Source organism: Gavialis gangeticus, unplaced genomic scaffold (genome assembly GCF_001723915.1).
Source record: "Gavialis gangeticus isolate Ggan-Ray unplaced genomic scaffold, GavGan_comp1, whole genome shotgun sequence".
In the NCBI taxonomy this organism is placed as follows: domain Eukaryota; kingdom Metazoa; phylum Chordata; order Crocodylia; family Gavialidae; genus Gavialis; species Gavialis gangeticus.
In genome coordinates, this window is record NW_017728998.1 from 41728814 (window position 1) to 41747897 (window position 19084).

The 19084-nt window shown below is 43.2% G+C and overlaps 2 protein-coding genes across 5 annotated transcripts in view; one reads left to right on the top strand and one right to left on the bottom strand.

Moving 5' to 3' along the window:
• The window catches only part of FBXL8 (F-box and leucine rich repeat protein 8), a 13848-nt gene extending 7222 nt beyond the window's left edge, over nt 1-6626 (bottom strand). The window contains exons 1-2 of one of the 3 annotated variants that reach the window (XM_019505765.1): nt 6608-6626; nt 783-990 (exon numbers count right to left, since the gene is read on the bottom strand). In XM_019505765.1, the coding sequence (XP_019361310.1) occupies nt 783-946 (164 nt within the window). In that variant the 5' untranslated portion in view covers nt 947-990; nt 6608-6626. Of the gene's footprint in view, nt 1-782; nt 1439-3353; nt 3391-6607 lie in introns of those variants that run through there. The other 2 variants (XM_019505764.1, XM_019505763.1) reach the window with 2 other exon arrangements.
• A 4655-nt stretch (nt 6627-11281) lies between these two features.
• The window catches only part of TRADD (TNFRSF1A associated via death domain), a 43662-nt gene continuing 35859 nt past the window's right edge, over nt 11282-19084 (top strand). The window contains exons 1-2 of one of the 2 annotated variants that reach the window (XM_019505774.1): nt 11282-11686; nt 17300-17495. In XM_019505774.1, the coding sequence (XP_019361319.1) occupies nt 17360-17495 (136 nt within the window). In that variant the 5' untranslated portion in view covers nt 11282-11686; nt 17300-17359. The remainder of the gene's footprint in view (nt 11687-17299; nt 17496-19084) is intronic. The other variant, XM_019505773.1, reaches the window with a different exon arrangement.

The following is a 19084-nucleotide window of genomic DNA, read 5'->3' on the forward strand; positions in this document are numbered from 1 at the left end:
GGGGCACAAGGGGGCTACAGTACAGGGCTAGGCAGCAAGCAGCCCCTGTACATTAGCACTCTTGTGCCCCAGCCAGCCCCTGTCACCACTGACCCATGTCTTTCTGCACATGTAATGACTTCATGGTAGGAAAAGTTGGGGAAAGTACTATCCTACAGCGGAGTTAATTAATTTACTGTGCCCTAATACCAGTGCATGCATAGACAATGACACTGTACTGCAGTGCTAATTAGTCAAAGTATACATGTAGATGTACCCAGTGTGGCCTGAGAGAGCATGGAACTAGGACTCAAGAGACCTGAGGTCTATTCCCAAATTGCTGAGCAAGCTTAGGAAGTTTCTTCACCTCCACCATGCCTCAGTTTCCCCATCAGCAAAGTAGGAATAATGATACTGACCTCTTCTATAAAAACACCTCTATGTTCTATGGATTAAAAGCACTATAAAAAGAACTAGATACTAAAACCATTTTTCCTTGACTTTCTGTTCTTTGACTTACAATTCTTAATATTTTCTTTTTAAAAATCATGCCATCAACAAAAACTTTATTTTTCCTACCACAAACAGAACCTACTGTTTGCAGTAATGTTACTGACACAGGTTATATGTCTCTGTTTGTGTAGGCCATAACTAGTAATGCTGCTTTTGTACAAAAAACAATGACGCAGAAAACAGATTATATGGCACTGCACACTCATGGCATTGATACTGATTGATATTGATATATTCCCATATGTTTGTCTCCATCCACAGCTTCAAGCATTAGAAACCACCCCCCTTACCTGATCTCCGTGAAATGCCACACTGAACTAGTAGTAACTGCTGCAGCCCAGTGTCTGCACACTTGGAATGCTGTGTATCTGTCTCGAAGAGACAGGTAGTAAAATATATGGATAAGGATTTCTTCTGGGATGTAATTCCAAAGGTGTGATGTTGGAGCAGGCATCTTTCTCACTCAGCTGGACAATTTTCCACGCTGCAAATAATGTCCTCAAAAAAAGAAAACATAATCGGGATGGAAAAAGATCATTAATTATTTGCCAAATCAAGCCAACCCTTGGATATTTTAATGACAGCACTATTAAAGCTGGTCAGAACATTTTTAATCTTGAAAGGTCAACTAACTGAAATTTGATGGAAAAAGATTTGGGGTAAAATTGAGACAAAATTTTGTCCAATATTTTTCCTCATTTTTTAAACCAAGCATCTTACATTTCTCATGTTGGAAATTTTTCAAGAATTCAGTTTCCAATTTTTTTAGCGCAATGAGAAACATTTGAAAAATGTTTGAATTTTTTTTATTCAATTAGTCCTAAACACTGTAATCACTGTACCCTGGTTAATGAAGATAATTTTTTTACTACCATTTGAATTCAAAACATGGGGAGGGTTTCTTTCTTTTTTCCCGTCTAAGCTCTGGGAGGAAAAAAACAAAACAAATAATCTTGAGAAAAGAGTCTAAGCATGAAAAACAACCTCAAGCATAAATTTTCTGTTGTACATAAAAACAAATAATTAAAATGAAAACATTTGTGACTTTAGCTATAGTGGTTATTAGCTACAGCAGCCGGTAGCTAAGACTTGGCAATCTGGTAAACAGTTATTATTCCTGTGATCATGCTACTCACAAAATTATATGTAAATGTCTTGAATATGGATGTACTTTTCATTTCATTATACTTCTATGAGAATTAAAAGGGAAAAGTATATACATGGAAAGCATTCTGAGACGTACAGCACAAAACATTACATCTTAGCAACATTACTCCTTGTTCCTCACTGGAGTTCACTCTCTACTTATCTTGTATACTTCTGTACAAATAGGACTTTTATTCTTCTCTTTCAAGTTTCTCAAGAACAAATGGGGAGTTTTAAAATGAGACTACTTTAAAATGTGCAGGCTCCTTCCTGCCTAGATCACAGCAGCAGAGTTGATAGTTTTCAGAATTTAATCATCAGATTTGTGACAGTGAGTATTGTTTTCAAATTCCCCAACTCTCGGGGTCATGTTGTGGTACACAAATCTCAGCTTTCCTTTTAAACTTTAAGGGAAATTTCTAGTCTTTATGGTCAGAGACACACCTGAAAAGGCAATCTAAGTACACATCTATGATTTAGAAACTAGGAAGAAAAGAAAAAGGAACTTCAATAAATTTTTTAAAAACATCGTATGATTTAAGACCCAAGTTGTAATATTAAAGGTTTAAGGGTGACAATATTGCAACTACCATTCTAACTAGATATCACATCTGCTTGTGTTCTCCTTTCTCTTCCAAATACTTTCCTACCATTTGTTCAACAATGTATTCTGGCTTCCTCCCTAGCAACATTGTTTTTGCTTTCCCCAGTTACATATTTCTTCCCTGTTGTCTCTGGCAATGCCTTACAATGGTTGCTTTCAGTGCTCTTATTTCCAGCTGTTTTAATAAATTCTCTTGCCATTTTGATTCTTGCTGAAGTATTATATATTATCACCCATCCCATATCCAGCCTCTCGTGTTGCCAGTTCTTCTAACTTAATCCTGAGTGATCATTGTCTCAAAGCTCCAGATCCCAGAGTCTTGTGAAATAGAATCCTTTGATTGTACAAATCAGCTTGCAAACCTTACTTGAGTACATCCTATAAGCTCAGAAACATGAAGGCAAAGGAAGAAAATCCTGAACGTACTCCTTTTCTATAACTACATTATTTGCAGGACTTGATTTCGGGGTGCTTGGCATTGGTGATACTGCTTGCTTACTTCAGTTCAGAGTCTAAAGTGTTAATCGCCAGTTCTCTCCAGGAAGCCTCAGTCTCACTTTTAGATTGGTTCCTGTAAGCCATCAGCCCTACCCAGAGGATTTCCTCATCCCACCAGCCCACATGACTGGTGAGAGGAGCCAGCAACTGTTACATGTCCTGACTGCACTGTAGAACGACAGTGCCTCTCAGACAAGCAAAAAAGCAAATCCCACAGCCAATCAGAGGGACAGAGGAAAGGATAGGGCTAGCCAACCAAGCCAGCAAAAGCATGCACTTTTAGTAGCCAGAGCAGAAGCGTGACGATTTAAAGCTTCTCTGGCCTATCAGATTTCATTGCAGTGTCTCTCCCATCACCAGTTGCTGGCAAGGCTGGAAGTGCAACAAAGGTTATATCTACAGGGACAGAGAGGTGAAGGACCCATCCCAACCACCACCTCCACGCCAGCCCCCAGGAAGCAGCCCAGGGAAAGGCCCTGACAAGTGGAGTCTGTGTAGCTTCCCAGAGAGGCGGTTAGTTGTTATGTTTCCCTGCTCCTAAGAGATTCATATGGTTTCTGGATGTGGCTTTAGTTCCTCCCCTATGAAGCAAGGGAAAGGGAACCCAGCATACCGGTTATAGCAGAACCTTTCTTCCTTTGTGCCTCTCCTCACTGCTGCTCCTGCCAGCCCCTCCAGGGGACTGAGCTCATCTACATCACAGTCCAGGCTGCTACGTTTCAGAGGGTGGAGTGGGGGGAGGAGTTCTGGTAACTATAATGTTTGTCCTCCTTAGGAAAGAAATCCCTTCCCCGTCTCACAGTGAAAGCAAAGCTATTTTTATATCCTTCATGTAAAGAAACTGATTACAGCCTACACCCTTCCCCACTTTGTTTGTCATCACATCCTAAACCTCCAGAAGGAAACAATTTCCCTGTCAGGGCTAAAATGTTAACACTTCACTACAGAAGGCTTCCTATCTACTGTATTGTACTTGGCTGCATCTGCAGTGCTTAGCCCAAACCTGGGTAGACTGAATCCCCCACAGCAAGAAAACTAAGAGTCAGGCATTTTATGTGCTTTCCTAGCTCAGACTCTCTGTGTAATCATGAACAAGTAGCTTCATTCTTACATGACTCAGCTTTCCACTCTATAAAATGGGAGTAATTCAGCAGAGCTGCAGTCATCTGAACCTTCTCGTTTCCATGAGCTGTCCTATCCTTTGCACCCCTGAGTATGAAATACATCTGGTCTTGGGCAAACAGTTCTTTTAACTGGAGTTCTGCTGTAATCCCTGCTTCACAGGTACATCATATAACAATTTGTTGGTAGTGCTGAAATGATGTTGTCGTCATAATGGTCCAGAAAATATGGTTAAAGGATTATAAATGTCCTTTGCTGTACTTCAAGATGGGGTCTAGTGCTGGAGCAGTTAGGGCATCTCACTATGCATGCAGAGGTATGAGTCCCAAACTTTGCTCTGGATTTGTGTTGAAGTCTTCCCCATACACGATCATTCTGCAGAGGAGTCAAAGGCAGCCAATGGCATACTAGTGATATCATTCCCTGTGTGCCACTTGGCACATCTACACGTGCAAAGAATCCGGGAGCAGTTTACTTATCTCCCAGTCCAATTCCTGCGGTCATGGGGCCCAGGCTTGGAGATCCTTATCTCCCAGTCCAGGTCTGTGGTTGCAGAGCTAGCACTGGGAGAGAAGAATCTCTCAGTACTGGCCCCACAACCACAGAGCTGGTGCTGGGAGGTAAGGATCTCCCAGCCCAGGCCCTACAGTCGTGAACCAAGAGCTGGGAGTTCCCTGCTGCTGGGGCAGGAGAGGCATTGTCCCCACCTGGGCTCCAGTGGCAGAGCCTACTATGGCAGCAGACAGCTCCCAGGGGCAAGAAGCGCTATCTTACCCCTTGCTGCCTGGGAGCACATTTGCTCCTGGTCAGGTGTCTACATATGCACTACTGCTCAGTAAGTAATCTTGAGTAAATTTGCTACTTGCATTTCCAGGTAGCAAATTTACTCATGATTAGAGCCAATTACTGCTACTAAGCTGGGACAGAATCACCGCTAGTAAGGCTAGGGACAGAAGTTACTAGTGATCAGAAACTGGTTTAAACCTGTAACAAAATGGGAGCAGCCACATGGGGCCTAGGGGCAGCAGCCAGGATATTACAAGCAGGGAAGCAGCCCTGGAGTCTGCCTGGGTCTGGCCTGGCTGGGGCCACTTCCCTGCTTATAATGCCCTGGCTGCTGCCCCTGGGCCTTTTGCAGCTGTTCCAGGTGCTGCACTCAAGCATGCTGCTTAGCTGGGACAGCCCTGCAGGAGCAGTGGAGCTACTAGGTGGTCAGGTGCAGACTGCCCCAGGTGCTGCAGAGGTCAGCTGGCTCCTCCCAGGGGACCTGCCACTGCTGCTGTTCCCAATCCCACTGAGTTCCACCACTGCTCACAGTGGCTGGCCCTGCTGGCCAGGGTGAGGGTTTAAACCCTTCCCCAATCATACTCAGTGGCTGGCCAGGGCCTGGCCAGGCTCCCCCTGCTCCCCAGTCAGCTTCCTTGAAGTCTTGCACCTGCTGCAGAAGGGAAGGGAGGCTTCTAGCCTGAGCCTGAGCCACTGCAGGCATGTGCCTGCACTTCCAGAATCAAAAGTGAGCGTCTGTTCACTTGCTTCCCAGTTCAATCTACACAGGTTAGATTAACCTGCAAAGATTGAATTGATTCAGGCTCGGGCTTTTTGAATGTCTATATTTAGCCTCAATGTCTGCATGTGTAAATGCAGATGCTTACTGTGCAGTAATTATCATTACTGTGCAGTAAAGTGTCTCATGTAGATGTGACCCCTAGCTACAAATACTGTTGTGCTTAATCAAATTAGCCTGAAGGGCTAGGTCTGTAGCCTTTGTGCTTGTCTGGGCTCTAAAGGAAATCTCCTCCTCTTGTACTTCCCCATTCTTTATTTCAAGCAATCTCTGCAATATTCTCTTCCTCAGAAATTTAGCAAATATACACAGCTAGAGCTGGCTGATAATATTCCATTTTATTCAAACTGATCCTGGACAGAAATTGTGGTACTGATTAACTATTGTTTTTGAAAAGCTTTTCATAGAGAACTTATGATATTTTTTCATCAAAATATGAACCAGCTAAATATATCAACTTGACATTTTTGCCAGAAAACGTCAAATTTTCAAGAGATGAAAACCCTATTTTCAGATGAGCTTACTGACAAACAGCCATGGCTTCTGGACTTCAGTCATTCCTTGAGATATGAGCATAAATCCTGTTAGGCCACTTGAGTTCTGTACAGCCCAGTGCAATTCAGAACAGAAAAGCAATACTGCCAAACTTCACTGATAAAGGAAATTTTAATATCACACTTACCATCTCTGCAGTTAAATATTTATTCTGAACATTTAGCTTCAAGACAGTTTATATGCTGCTTTTGAAACAAAAGGTGCTTATTTATTTAGCAAGAGTAATACATTGCTATTGTTGATCTATTAGATAACGATAAACACATTCAAATCAGCAAGAAGGACGGTCTAGTGATTAGCATGCTGCTTGGCACTCAGCAGGCTCAGGATCAATTTTTAGCTTTGCCACAGTATCTTGTGTGACTATGAACATGAAACTCAATTTTGTGTGCCTCATTTTCCCAGGAGGTACAACAGAGACAACAGTATTTTCCTGCCCTGTAGGAGTGCTGTGGGTTGCTTGGCTATTACAGGTCTGGGGAATAAATACATACTTAAGATGGGATGCACATTAAGCAAACCTTCTTTGGTCATGTACATAGACTGATTTAAATACCCACTACTTCATCTGTACTTTAATGAAAAATATCTGTTAAGTTTTGGAAAACCAGGCAGGGTATTCTTACCAGCTCTCCACGATGCTGTTTTCTGGTCACTAGGAGTGTTCCAAGGTGGCCCTTTGTGCTCTGCTCCCTTCCACTGGCAGCTGTTTTTATAAACGGTTTGCTCAGTCTCAGCTCTTTACTTTTGGCTGGTTTTCTCTTTTTCACTTTGTTCCTGGTCTACATCAGTTGTCAAACTTCCTCCTCCACCTTTCAGAAAGAAGAGATGAGACAACTGAACTGCACCTGATTAATGTCTTCTGTTTCCTTAAAAAAGGGAAGTCTACACACTCCTTCAGCACATGGTTCAGAGTTACAGCATTGCTAAGTGAAATTTCTAGAGAGATATCTGATGTCTTGGATACTTGGTTTTAAATTATATCCAGGGCAAGAGAAGGTATTGGATTGGTGGAATTTCCTGTTCTGGTTAATAAGTTACTAGCCCATGTGATCATGTGTTCTGTTAGCTTTATTGCCTTCTATATTTTTATCTGCCCTAGCAAGTCCAGTGACTTCTGTGAAACACCAGCCTTATATCCAGGACCCACAAGCTTTAGTCACCTAACTCATGGCTGGACTACTTTGAGGCCCTATCTGTAAGAGCACTTAGGTCCCTTTACTACCACTGAGGCCACCAGCCAATGGGAATTGAAGGTCTTCAGCACTTTTTAAGCATAACCCTTCTGCCGGGCACTGGTCGGCAGCAACAAGGGCTGGGTTCAGTTTTGGGGTCTAAGTATATTTTGCCATGGCTTAAGCTCCCACCCAGATCACCTGGGAAACACTAAATAAATTGCTAGGGTGTCCTGCATAATGAACTCCTTCCTTGCAAGCAGTGTAAACACAGAGGATAAACTTATTACAAAAAACAAAGGCAAAGCAAACAAAGAAAAACAATACAATTTAAAAAGTCTACCAACTACAAGGCATAGTTCATAGATTTCACCCTCTTGGGGAGGCTTCACCTGAGGTTTCTTCCCAGGCAGTCTGGGACTTGGGGCTCACCCAAAAGGCAGTTCCAGAGGTTTGCACCCTTATACCTCCCTTTAGCAATGGGCTAGAGAAGGGGGCTTTCACTGGAGAGTGCTTTGAGTTGCTCTTCAGGTTCACTGGGCCACGGAAAGCTGCTAGAGAACTGGGATCCTTCTGTGTTGCAAGAGGCCCTTCGTTGCTCCCTGTGACGCTGTAGGGTCATGGCCCACTTCCATTGGGTGGCCTTGTGGGATTAACTGTGGTTCCAGATAGCATACTGCACCCCTGAATTCCTAGTCACAGTCCCAGCTCTGCTGGGCAGAAACTGCAAGAAGAAAATTTTGAAGGAGAGGTCAGGCCTACCTCACAGGGTCTGAACTGGGCAGCAAAGTCCAGCCAGGCCTATTCTGTACTGAGGCCTGAACATATAGCTGGGGTTCAGCCATGCAGCTATGCTGAAACACCATAGCTATAGAAACAGCAGAAAAAAAGGCCCAGGCTTATGGCTGTGGCCTGGACACCTGGTCTCAGCTATATCCTATGCTGAGACAAAACAATTACAAATCAGAGGGGGCCAGGCCTCTGTAGCCAGTAACTGCCAGAACCCTGGGCAGTTTGCTTCAGTGATTAATATCCCCATGGTGTTAACCCACTTAAGAAAAGATAAGAAAGAGGGAGGAAATATGAGTCTCAAACTCCCAAACAGACTTTTTTCCCTCTACCTGAGGCTTTCCCTTCAAATAGCATTTGCTTGCCTCTCCAGTGAAAGGGGGAGGAGGGCAGAAAAGACCCCCACTCTCCCTTGGAAGCAGGTTTTCTGGCTCCCAGGCTAGGGACAGAAGTTATGCATAAACCAGTTTAAGTGATCAGAAAATGGTTTAAACCTGTAACAGAACATAAGTTCAGTGCGCACATACAATTTAAAAATGGCCAAAACTGGTTTAAGATAAACCTGGCTGAATGTAGTATCAGACTTAACTGATGCGGCTCAAACCAGTTTATGCAACTTCTGTCCCACACCCTTTCCTGATTTAAGTTAAATCACAGTCCCCCAGCATCCCAGTATGCTTTGTAATCCTGGGAGGGGCTGGGCTCTCTGGTCTAGAAAGCAGGGCTAGCCCCACCCCTCTTTTCACCAACCCAAGCAGGGGCAGGAGTATGGCCAGCGGCATGGCCCCCTGAGACAAAGGGAGCAGGGAGGGGGTTTGTCTGCTGGGAGACTGCAGCCCCTGTCAGCCATTCCCTCCTCCCCACTCCGGTGACCATAGAAGGAGAATGGCCAGAACCACTGGCATGGCCCCCGCCATCTACCTGCCTTGCCAGCAGCTGGGGCTGCAGGGATGAGCCTAGCTGGCCTGTGAGTACTGCTGAGGGTGGAGGCAGGCTGGGCTGCCAGGGCCGGGTCCTTCTCAGCCGGCTGCACAGCTCCCCGTGCCCAAGCCAGGAGGGCCTGTCATGGGAAGTGCTCCACAGGGCGAGCCTGAGGGGACAAGTCCTTTCCCAGCCCACTAGGGCTGTGTGACAGCCCAGCCTGGCAGCATGGGCGGGGGTTGGCTGGGGAATGGACTTCCCAGGCCAGCTCCGAGGTGCTGGTGGGCTCAGGCCCAACAGCCGCAGCTGTGAGCTGGCCAGGGCTGGGGAGGTTTTTGTGCCTCTCTCGCCTCCAGCTGCTGCTGCTGCCGTGGCCACACCACATTGCTCTGGGCGGGGGGGGGGGGCAGGAAGCTTCAGCCCCGTGGTTTCTGCCTAGTGTGTAGAGCTCCAGCTCCAGCCTTCAGCATCCTGTGGAAGGCATCTGGGGACTGGAGCTGGAGACCCATCCGCTGGGCAGAAGCCATGGGGCTGAAGCTTCCCATCCCCCCAACCCAGAGTGGTGCGGTGTGGCAGCAACAGGAAGCTGGAGGTGATGGGGGCAGAACAGCCACCCTGACCCCGGCCAGCCTGCAGATGGTTCTGTGCCTGCAGCCCCAGGTACTACACAGGACAGGAGGTGCGGCGGTGGCTGCTGGGCTTGGAGCCCACCAGCGCCTCCAAGCAGGCCCAGGAAGCCAGCTCCCCAGCCAGCCCCCACCTGTGCTGCTGGGCTGGGCTGTCACACACCCCAGTGTCTGGGAAGGGCCCTGTCTCCATGGACCAGCCCTGTGGAGCACTTCCCAGCTGGCTGGGGCTCCATGACAGCCCCACCTGGCTTAGGCATAGGGAACCAGGAGAAGTCTGGCCATACAGCCCCTATGGCCCAGGAACAGTATTTACCAAAAATCAGCATTGCAGTAAAAGTATGTCAATAACCAGTTAGATTTAAAAAAAAAGATTGGAGAATATATGTTTAAAATATATTGACTTAATATAATGAAGCAAAACATAGGGCAGTTTCAAGGCCTTTGAAATGAAAACAGCTTCATAAAATTGATTTTAAAAAAGTTTTCATTTCCTAGACCATGCCTATTTTTATGGCTCTTCAAAGACAGCGTGATTGGACCCAATCTGCACTCTTCTACAGTTGCTTTGTGTGGTCACAGCTACTAGTCTTTTAATCTAGAGTGGTTAGCCCCAGTTTATGGCTCAGTGCAATGATCTTTTTCTTTATTTGCCATGCTGCATGGACAGTAAGCAACTAAGATGCAGTAGCCTTTTAGAAATGCACACTAGATGTTTGAACTTTCCTAGATTCATAGATGTTTGGGTTGGAAGGGACCTCAGTAGATCATCCAGTCCAACCCCCTGGCCTGGGCAGGAAAGAGTGCTGGGGTTAGATGACCTCAGCCAGGTGCATGTCTAGCTTCCTTTTAGTGACCCCCAAGGTAGGGGAGAGCACCACCTCCCTTGGAAGCCCATTCCAGATTCTGGCAACCCTTACCATGAAGAAGTTCTTCCTGATGTCTAATCTAAATCTGCTCTGTCAGTTTGTGGCCATTGTTCCTAGTTATTCCAAGGGGTGCCCTGGTAAACAGAGCATTTCCTATTCCTTGCTGTCCTCCCCCCCAATGAATTTGCAGGCACATTGGAACTGTATTAAGAACCTTCTTTCTTTCATTTTTCTAATTTAGAGGTTTAATGCTATAGAAAGGATTTCCTTGACTTTTCCAACACATTCTCATTCTCCATTTCCTATGGTGAAAAAGTCCTGTTAAAAACAAATCCATAGGTGCAGTGACTGAATTAATCTTTTGTGGGAATGGGCTGATCTGAGAGAAGATGTCATCTGGTGCAAGAGGAAATCAGATCAGAACTTTTGAATATATTCTTGGCCTCCAGTGCCTCACTTGCTGCTCTTGGGCAAGTCACCTAACTGTGCTGTGCCTCCGTTTCTCTCGTTAACCAGGGGCAATATTTGGGTGCCAGAAGACATAGTTGATGCTCACAATGTGGTGCTCATTCAATATGCATGCTAAAAGTGCCAATCTTATATTCTGCATCATCAACCCCCACCCCCTCCTGCCTGCCCCGTTTCTTTCTTTTTATAAACACAAACTCCCAAATTTCCAAGCTGGGAAAATTAAGGTGTAAACCTCTAAGTTTAAAGCTTGCTTTTCTATGTTACTTGGAATATTAAGACTTCTGTCCAGACTATAAAGGGTTACATATAGCTAAATTCAGACCAAGGTAAAGGGAGGGCAAAGGCACTCTCATATCCCTAAAATCCAGTTGATTGGTTTAGTGAGTCAGCTGATGAGAGAAGCCTGTTTTTTTACCAGTTCCTCCTTCCTGTCCCACTGCTAACTTTCTAGTGAGACTTTTATGTACTCAGGACTGGCAGGGGCCTCGACCAATAACATTGATTCCTTGGCCTGAGGGTGGTTCAGCTCTAGCACACAGGAAAACACACTTTCCCAGAAACAGAACTTGCTTTATCTGAGCCTCTGTGACCTACAGGCATGCTAGATTTTACCCCTTTCCTCTCTGCAGTAGCACTTTGCAGGCCTTGCAACTAACTAGCTAACTGGCACTAGGACTACAGCCAGGAAGTTGTGGAGGGCACTGATTTGTAGCCTTCAGCCCCTCCTGTACCTCCTGAGATACCTGTCATTAGAGCCACATGACCAGGAGCCCCCAGTGAACCTCTCTCTCCTGTTCTGCGCAGAGACGGAAGTGCAGGCTTCTCGCAATCGTGAGGAGGGGTGTTTGGAAAAGGTAAATGAACATCACTGATAAGGGGGTGGCTTGCAAGTGGGCTGATGTGACACTATGTGTTCTGTTCGCATCCATCAGGGGCCCTGGTTGCAAGGGGAGACCATCCTGGTCTTTCCTTCTAGTGCCCAGAAAGTTTCAGCATGCCCTACACATCCTCTTGATCTGAAACTTGATGGCTGAGATAACCAATTTGTCATTGCCTTTTGCCAGCATTTAATTTTAAATTATCTCTGTTTTTTGCTGCTAAATCGGAAGTTAAAACAAAAATGCAAAGCAAGCATTTTTTCTATGGTCATGTGCTGTTAAGCTAAGTTAACTTTCTGGACTCGGAAAAAAGTTTCACTTCTGGAAAGGGGATTTTCTGAGCTGTCAGTCCAGTGGGGCGGCTTAGTATTCTTTTCCTTCCTAACAATATGTCACTGATGCCTTTTTTAAATACAGAACCCAGTTTGCTGCTGGTGTAGTCTATGGAGCAGCATTGTTTTACCCCAGCAGAGAATTCTCACATTAAGCGCAAGAGGCAGGCCTTCCCATGTGCTGTATGCACACAGCAGCATGGTTTTTATTGCTTTTTACAAAAAGAAAACAAACAAACAAACAGCCTAACAGTAGAAACTAACAGGCCAGAATCTTGTCATCTTGCAGAACTGGTACTGAAAAAGACCTCTCAAATGTTAATAGATGATAATCCTGATGTGTCTTGTTAATAAGTACCAGATATGATGCTGGATTTAGGAGGTCAGGCCCATACTATAGACCCCAGCTGGCAAAGCCACATCAGTTAGAGGTGGGAAGAGGTGTGGTCCTTGATTATCATAACTGTGTCAGCTGGAGCCCCTAGTATAGAGGCAGCGATATTAGCAAAACTGCAATGACAATGCATTGTTTTAATATAATGGTACAAAATCATACTTTGCTGGTACACGTATTTCTATACCAGTTATAAACATGGCCGGACGCTGACATTTGTTCACCAAGAACTAAATCAGCAGAGGGACCAGCAAAGCATTTTACACTGGCTACTGTATTAAAAAATGAATAATTTAAATCACTGGAAGAATTAGGCCTATTTCCACCTCAGTAATCTAACATATTTGTGCAAATATTCTGCCAAATGTTACTGTTTGTAATAAATCACTCTGCACTGGACTTTCTGGAGTTATAGAACATCTTTCTCCTTTATGAAGCCATGTATTAAAGACAATACGTAATTCAAGATATTTTCACTGGAGATGCTACTAGCCCATTAATTCTCAGCCAGGGTGCCACATGACCCTGGGGTGCTGAGAGATCCTTAAAAGGATGCTGCACAATATTTTAACACTATTAGGTGTGTAAAGATAAAACCATAGATTTCAAAGAGGAATCCATAGTGTTATAAACATTCTGACCTGTTGTGGTCTTTCTGAAGTTTTTGCAACAGAAGAATTGCTCTATTATTTTTCTGTAGTGAAAAAAAAATCAAGTGAAAGCTTAGAGCTGGCATTTTTGAGGGGTGCCCAAGTCTAAAAAAACGTTGAGAACCACTGTACTAGCAAATGAAACACTCTGTCAGCACTTGCTGCTCCTTCCAGGTATTCTGGTACACTGGAGCTCTCACTGCGATTCTGGAAAAAGGCTAGGAGCATTAAACTGGAGGCAAGCTACTAACAGAGCATGCTACAGGGAATATCATGTTGCATAGTAAGGATATTACACCAAGTAAATGTAAATAATACAGTAACATAAGGAGAACTATGGTTATTCTATTTGCATTTTAAATAGAGGTGATCTCATTGTTCTGGGTTTCTTTGACATCTCTTTGTTCTGGGTTTGTTCCATTTTTGGGCCCTTCACTACAGAAAAGATGTGGACAAATTGGAGAGTCCAGCAGAAGGCAACAAAAATGGTTAGGGGGCTTGGGAATATGCCTTATGAGGAGAGGCTGAGGGAATTGGGCTTATTTAGTTTGGAGAATAGAAGACTGAGAGGGGATTCAATAGCAGCTTTCAACTCCCTAAAGAGGGGTTCAAAAGAAGATGGAGCTGGACTGTTCTAAGTGGTGGCAGATGACAGAACAAGGAGCAATGGTTTCAAGTTGCACCAAGGGAAGTTTAGGTTAGATATTAGGGGAAAAAAAACTCTCATGAGGAGGGTAGTAAAGCACTGGAACAAGATACCCAGAGAAGTTGTGGAATCTCCATTCTTGGAGGTTTGTAACACCTGGATAGACAGAACCTTGGCCAGGATGATCCAGTTGGGGATGGTCCTGCTTTGATCAGGGGGATGGACTAGATGACCTCTTAAAGGTCGCTTCCAACCCTAGTTTTCTATGACTATTATATCACCTAGCACAATAGCATTTCTAGATGCTACTGAAGCTACAACTAATATTTAAAATAATTTTTAACATTTGAGATATGATTGAGATTTTGAGATGAGATATGAAAGAAGAAAGAAACTGCAAAATTCAGTGCAAAATCTTGTGATATAACAACAACTCTAAAAGGTCTCTTTTGAGACTGATGGTAGTAGAGAGTGTCAGTAATTAGGAACTATAGTGTCATGCTGACCTCAATATCTGGAAAATTGTTGGAGCAAATGATAAGACATTAAATTTGTAAAGATCTGGAGAATGAAGAGGTGATCACTAGTAGCCAGCATAGACTTCTTAAGAAAAAATATCATGCCAAACAAACCACCTTGATCTTGAGTAACTGATTTGGTGAATAAAGGAAATGCTGTGGGCATAGTATACCTGGACTTTGTCATGTGGGACTATGTCAAAATCCTTGGTATTCTCATTGATAAACTGGAGAAATACAAGGAAATAGAATAACCAGGAAACGGGTGCATAATTGGTTGAATAACTGTAAGCAAAGAGTAACTATTAATGTATCAATGTTGGACTTACAAGAAGTTTTGCAGAGTTCTGGGTCTTATTGTTTAGCATTTTAATTAATAACTCAGACATAGGATCAGAATTCCAGATAACACAAAACTGGGAGGAACTGCAAATACTTTGGAGAACATGATTAACATTCAAAGGCATCTTGATAGAACTGTGTGCTATAACCAGCAAGATAAAAGTCAAAGACAAAGATAAAGTGCAATACATAGGGGAGAGAAGTGAGATGCATAATATAGAATGTGGTATAACTGGTTTGATGAAAAGGATCTGAGACGATAGCTCTCAAACTCACCCTAACTCAGCAATGTGATGCCATCACAAAAAAACAAATCCAATATTGCATTATAGTAATAGAAGCACTGTATGCAAGAGACAGGATGCAATGATACTATTCTACATGACACAAATTGGCTTCAGCTGGAGTACCGTTGTCTAGTTTTGGTTCCATGTTTCAAAAGGCAGAGAGAAACTAGAGAAGATTCATAAGTGAGTGACAAAGATGATAAAGGACATGGAATGCAACTCATATGAAGAAAAGTTAATGGACCTAAGGAAGTTAAGTTTGGATGAAAGATGTTTAAGGGGAAACACAGTAGCAGTTTTCAGATACTGGCTGCCATAAAGATGGAGAAAAATTGTTCTCCTAAGCCAAGGAGGGCAGGACAAAGGGTTTAAAAAACAGGAAAGTAGACTTAGATTGAATTTCAGGAAAAAAATCCTAACTGTAAGAACAGCAGGACAATGAAACAAGCTGGTTAGAGGAAAATGTGGGATCTCCTTCACTGCAGGTTTTTAAGAGGAAGCTAGATGGACATTGTTTGAGTGATTTAGAAGAAGCACATCCTGCATCTGTGTAGGGGGTCAGACTAGAGGACCCAAGGTCCCTTCCAGCCCTATGATTCAGTTTTCATGGATGTGAAAATTCCTGGTTGTGAGGCCAGTGTGGGACTACTTACCTTCTAAGCTGTTTTTGCATGTGATGTGCAATTTCAAGATTCCCTGGCACTTCCTTGTCAGACCAGCTCTTCACCAAGAAGGCTTGAAATCCCAAATTCTTGCTGTCTGGCCTGTAAGTCCTTGGTTCAGTCCCTTGCATGTTGGCCAAGATAACAGCCATCACGCTTAAAACCTAGAAAACAACATGGAGAATGGGATACAGCATCCTATTCAGAGAGAGGAAGTTGATTAACATGGTAGGAAGAGGATGTGTGGAGGGGAAAAGATTGACTGAAGGTGAGGTAGGTGGGCATGTAGACAGGAAGAGAACGTAGGGTCAGGCTTGTGAATGGAGAAGAGGTCTCAAAATAGCTCTAAGTTGTGATGCCATGGAACTGAGGGTTTGAAGGCTGGGAGGGTTTGCTCTTGCTAGGAGTGGTGGGGCTTCCTCAGGCCAGCACAAATTAAAATAGTTAGGCTAATACCTACAAAAAAGAAATACATTCATGCTTCTTGTTTTAGATTACTATGTGATGCAACCTCCCAAGTATCCAAGACCTCAAGTACACGATTAAAGTCTGATAAGGTTTTTTTTTATTTTACCAGGTTCCAATAATTGGAAAATTCAGACCTGCTTGCATCTGCAATAAGTGTTCAGGCCATTTCTGGCTGCAAAATTGTTTCCATTTAACAGGCACATGTTAGGGGAGTATGCCTGGCTGATACCAAGATGTTATCAAGTTTCCTCTCTGCATGGGGTACATATTATGCAACTCTTGACTAAAAAAAAACAAAAAAACCCCAAAACCCTAAAACAAAAATACATTGCTGATGGTTGTGGTTTGTTCTTTATCGGTTATTTTATGCAGGTTGCACCTGGTTTCTGAAGTAGCTGAAGCTTAAACTGTTTACACTTAGGAGAGGATTGTTTTCATGTCATATTTAAGACCTGGCTTTGTTTTTAAGAGTTTCACCAACCATCGTGCTCTACATCATGTCATGATGCCTTTACAGTGTGGCTAACTGGCAAAACCATTACAGAAGGCAGGGTAGTGTGGCGCCTTGTAAACTAACTCAGACAGGTTTTTGGTGGGGAAGCTGAGTGTGTAGAGAGCCAGATCCATCTTCTTCCCTCCATCTGTCCTACCAGGATGGCATCCTGGCTTCAATGAAGTTCATGTCCATTTTGTCCAGTGACTTCAGTGAAACCAAGATTTGACCTTTGGGATTTTTTACTGGGTGGAAAGAAGCCAAGTTTAAGCAGTTCTTGGGATCCTGATTAGAATCCTGATTGGTGAGCCCTCAGCAGGTTCTCAGCTTTAAATTCAGAGATTTGCTGGACTAAAAACTGACCCATTAGTGGGACTTTAATGTTGGGTTTCTTTGAGCCACTGTTTTCCTGGGGAACAATGCTGTAACACTGTTTACAAAAATACCATGTTTTCTAGTGTATAAGCAACAAGTTCTGTGTCTGAAAAAGGTCTAAAATTAAGGTGCATCCCATACTATTACCAAGGTACTGAAAATTATGGAAAACATCTTAATAAGAGATGGTCAAACTTCAATTTATCTTAAAAACGTGTATCCCCAAAATTTTATCCTTTTGAGGAGTGTGAAGGGCATCTTATACACAGATGTATCTTATCCATTAGAAACTACAGTAATAATAATCAGTATCACTAATACAGTGTTTTTCACACACAGAGAAGAGCAAGTCCATATAAAAAGGCAACAAAATAGCGCCCAACAAGCTTGTAGTAGTGTTTTCTGTGCTTACCCCATATCAGAGCTGCCTTCAAAGTGGACCAGGCTCACAGCTCACCTACATGGTGTTTTAGGTTCAGAGGATGGCCAGCAGCTCTGAAGTCTGGATTGGCAGTGCTTATTTATTCCTTCAGTCTAAGAAGATTGTTCTGCCCTCTCTTTATGGAAGCTCCCAACAGAAACCCAAGGTGTTCCACGCCCTCAAGTTGGCATTAGCAGGTATGTATCTCATTTTGCTTATCACTACACTGAATACAACTGGGAATGCTAATCCTGTTTCTGCTGTTGTCCTTTGATTTCTTTAATTGCTACATGAATGTGATGCCTGTCAAAATGCGATTGATCTGTAACACCAAACAATTTTCAGGAGTCAAAGTGATCTACTCTAATTTCATTAGTCACATTCTATACATTTGTGTTAATCTTGATTTTAGTCTCAGGGATTTTACAGAGAGATTCAATCCAAGATGTCAATTTGAGTCCCAAGTCATTCAAAATACCTGCAACTTGTGGATGAACAATGATCCACTAAGAAGATAACTTCTCTTTTCTCCTTTTCACTACAACACAAGATAAATATTTAAGTTATACAGAAGGCAGTGAAATGGTGTAGTTACATTTTAGTTCTACACTGATAGCATGAGATCTTGCATTACATTAATTCAGACCTTAAACCAGATTGTATGCTCTCTTGTCAGATGATTTAGTTCCATAATAGTTTAAACATTCACATACAACACTTTCTTTCCTCCAACATCAAAATCTTGTGCAATCCTTTTCTTTGTTAGTAGTGCTTGTAAGCTTGGAGGAAAAGATAGTAAAAAGTTGAGAAAGACTGTAATAAAAATAGAATGATTTAATGTTACAGTTTGATTCTGGCTTAGAGGTCAGAAACTTCTGGCTCCTACTCTTATGTTCAGACCATGCTTCCTTCTTAGGCTGCCAAATCAAAATGCAAAACCTGAATTCAAAAGCAAGATGTATATTGAAACTAACACATTCTCAAAGAGTAACCTCCTGTATTTGTACCCCCCTGCTCATTTAGTCATTGAGCCCCATTTCTGACATGGGGAAAAGGATGCCCTTTTGGACAGGAAATTTTTTTTTTGCATTTGCTACCCATGAGGGAACACAGTTTCCTTTTTTTTTGGATGAGCACATTTTTAAAACTCATACTTCACAGAATTGTCTGAGCATATTCTGGGCATTGTTTTTGGTATTGTAGTAGCAGAAATAAGATTGAAGATTCATTCCCATTGCATTACGCTTGTGCACGTACAGGGTAAGAGACAGTCTGTGCCACAGAAAGTTTACAGTCTAAATCAGGGGCAGGCAGTTATTTCAGCTGGAGAGCTGTTTAATGAGTTTTGGTGAGCTGTTGAGGGCTCCAAGGGTAGCCACACCCCTTGACAGGTGCCCTACTCCCTGGTTGGCATCTTGGAACCAGAAGTCCCACCTCCTAACTCCTGACCTTTGCCACTGGAAGTCCCTCCCCTTGCCCCAGAAGTACTCCTTTTGGGAAGGGGCTTTGTCATCTTGGAACTGGAACTGCCCCCCCATTATATACTAAAAATCAAAAATTGACAATAACATATTTTAATTTTATTTTAAAAATATATTTTGTCCTGATTTGTGTGTGTTTGTGTTGCATATATAGAGGTGATTGCATAATAGCTCAAAATGAAATCTTACTCTTGTATATTGTGGGGGGTGTGGAGGGTTATGGGTGGGTAGGTATGGGATTTGTGGGGGGCTGTGGATGTGTGTGGATGTGGCATATGGGGAGGGTGTGGGGATGTATGGATTTG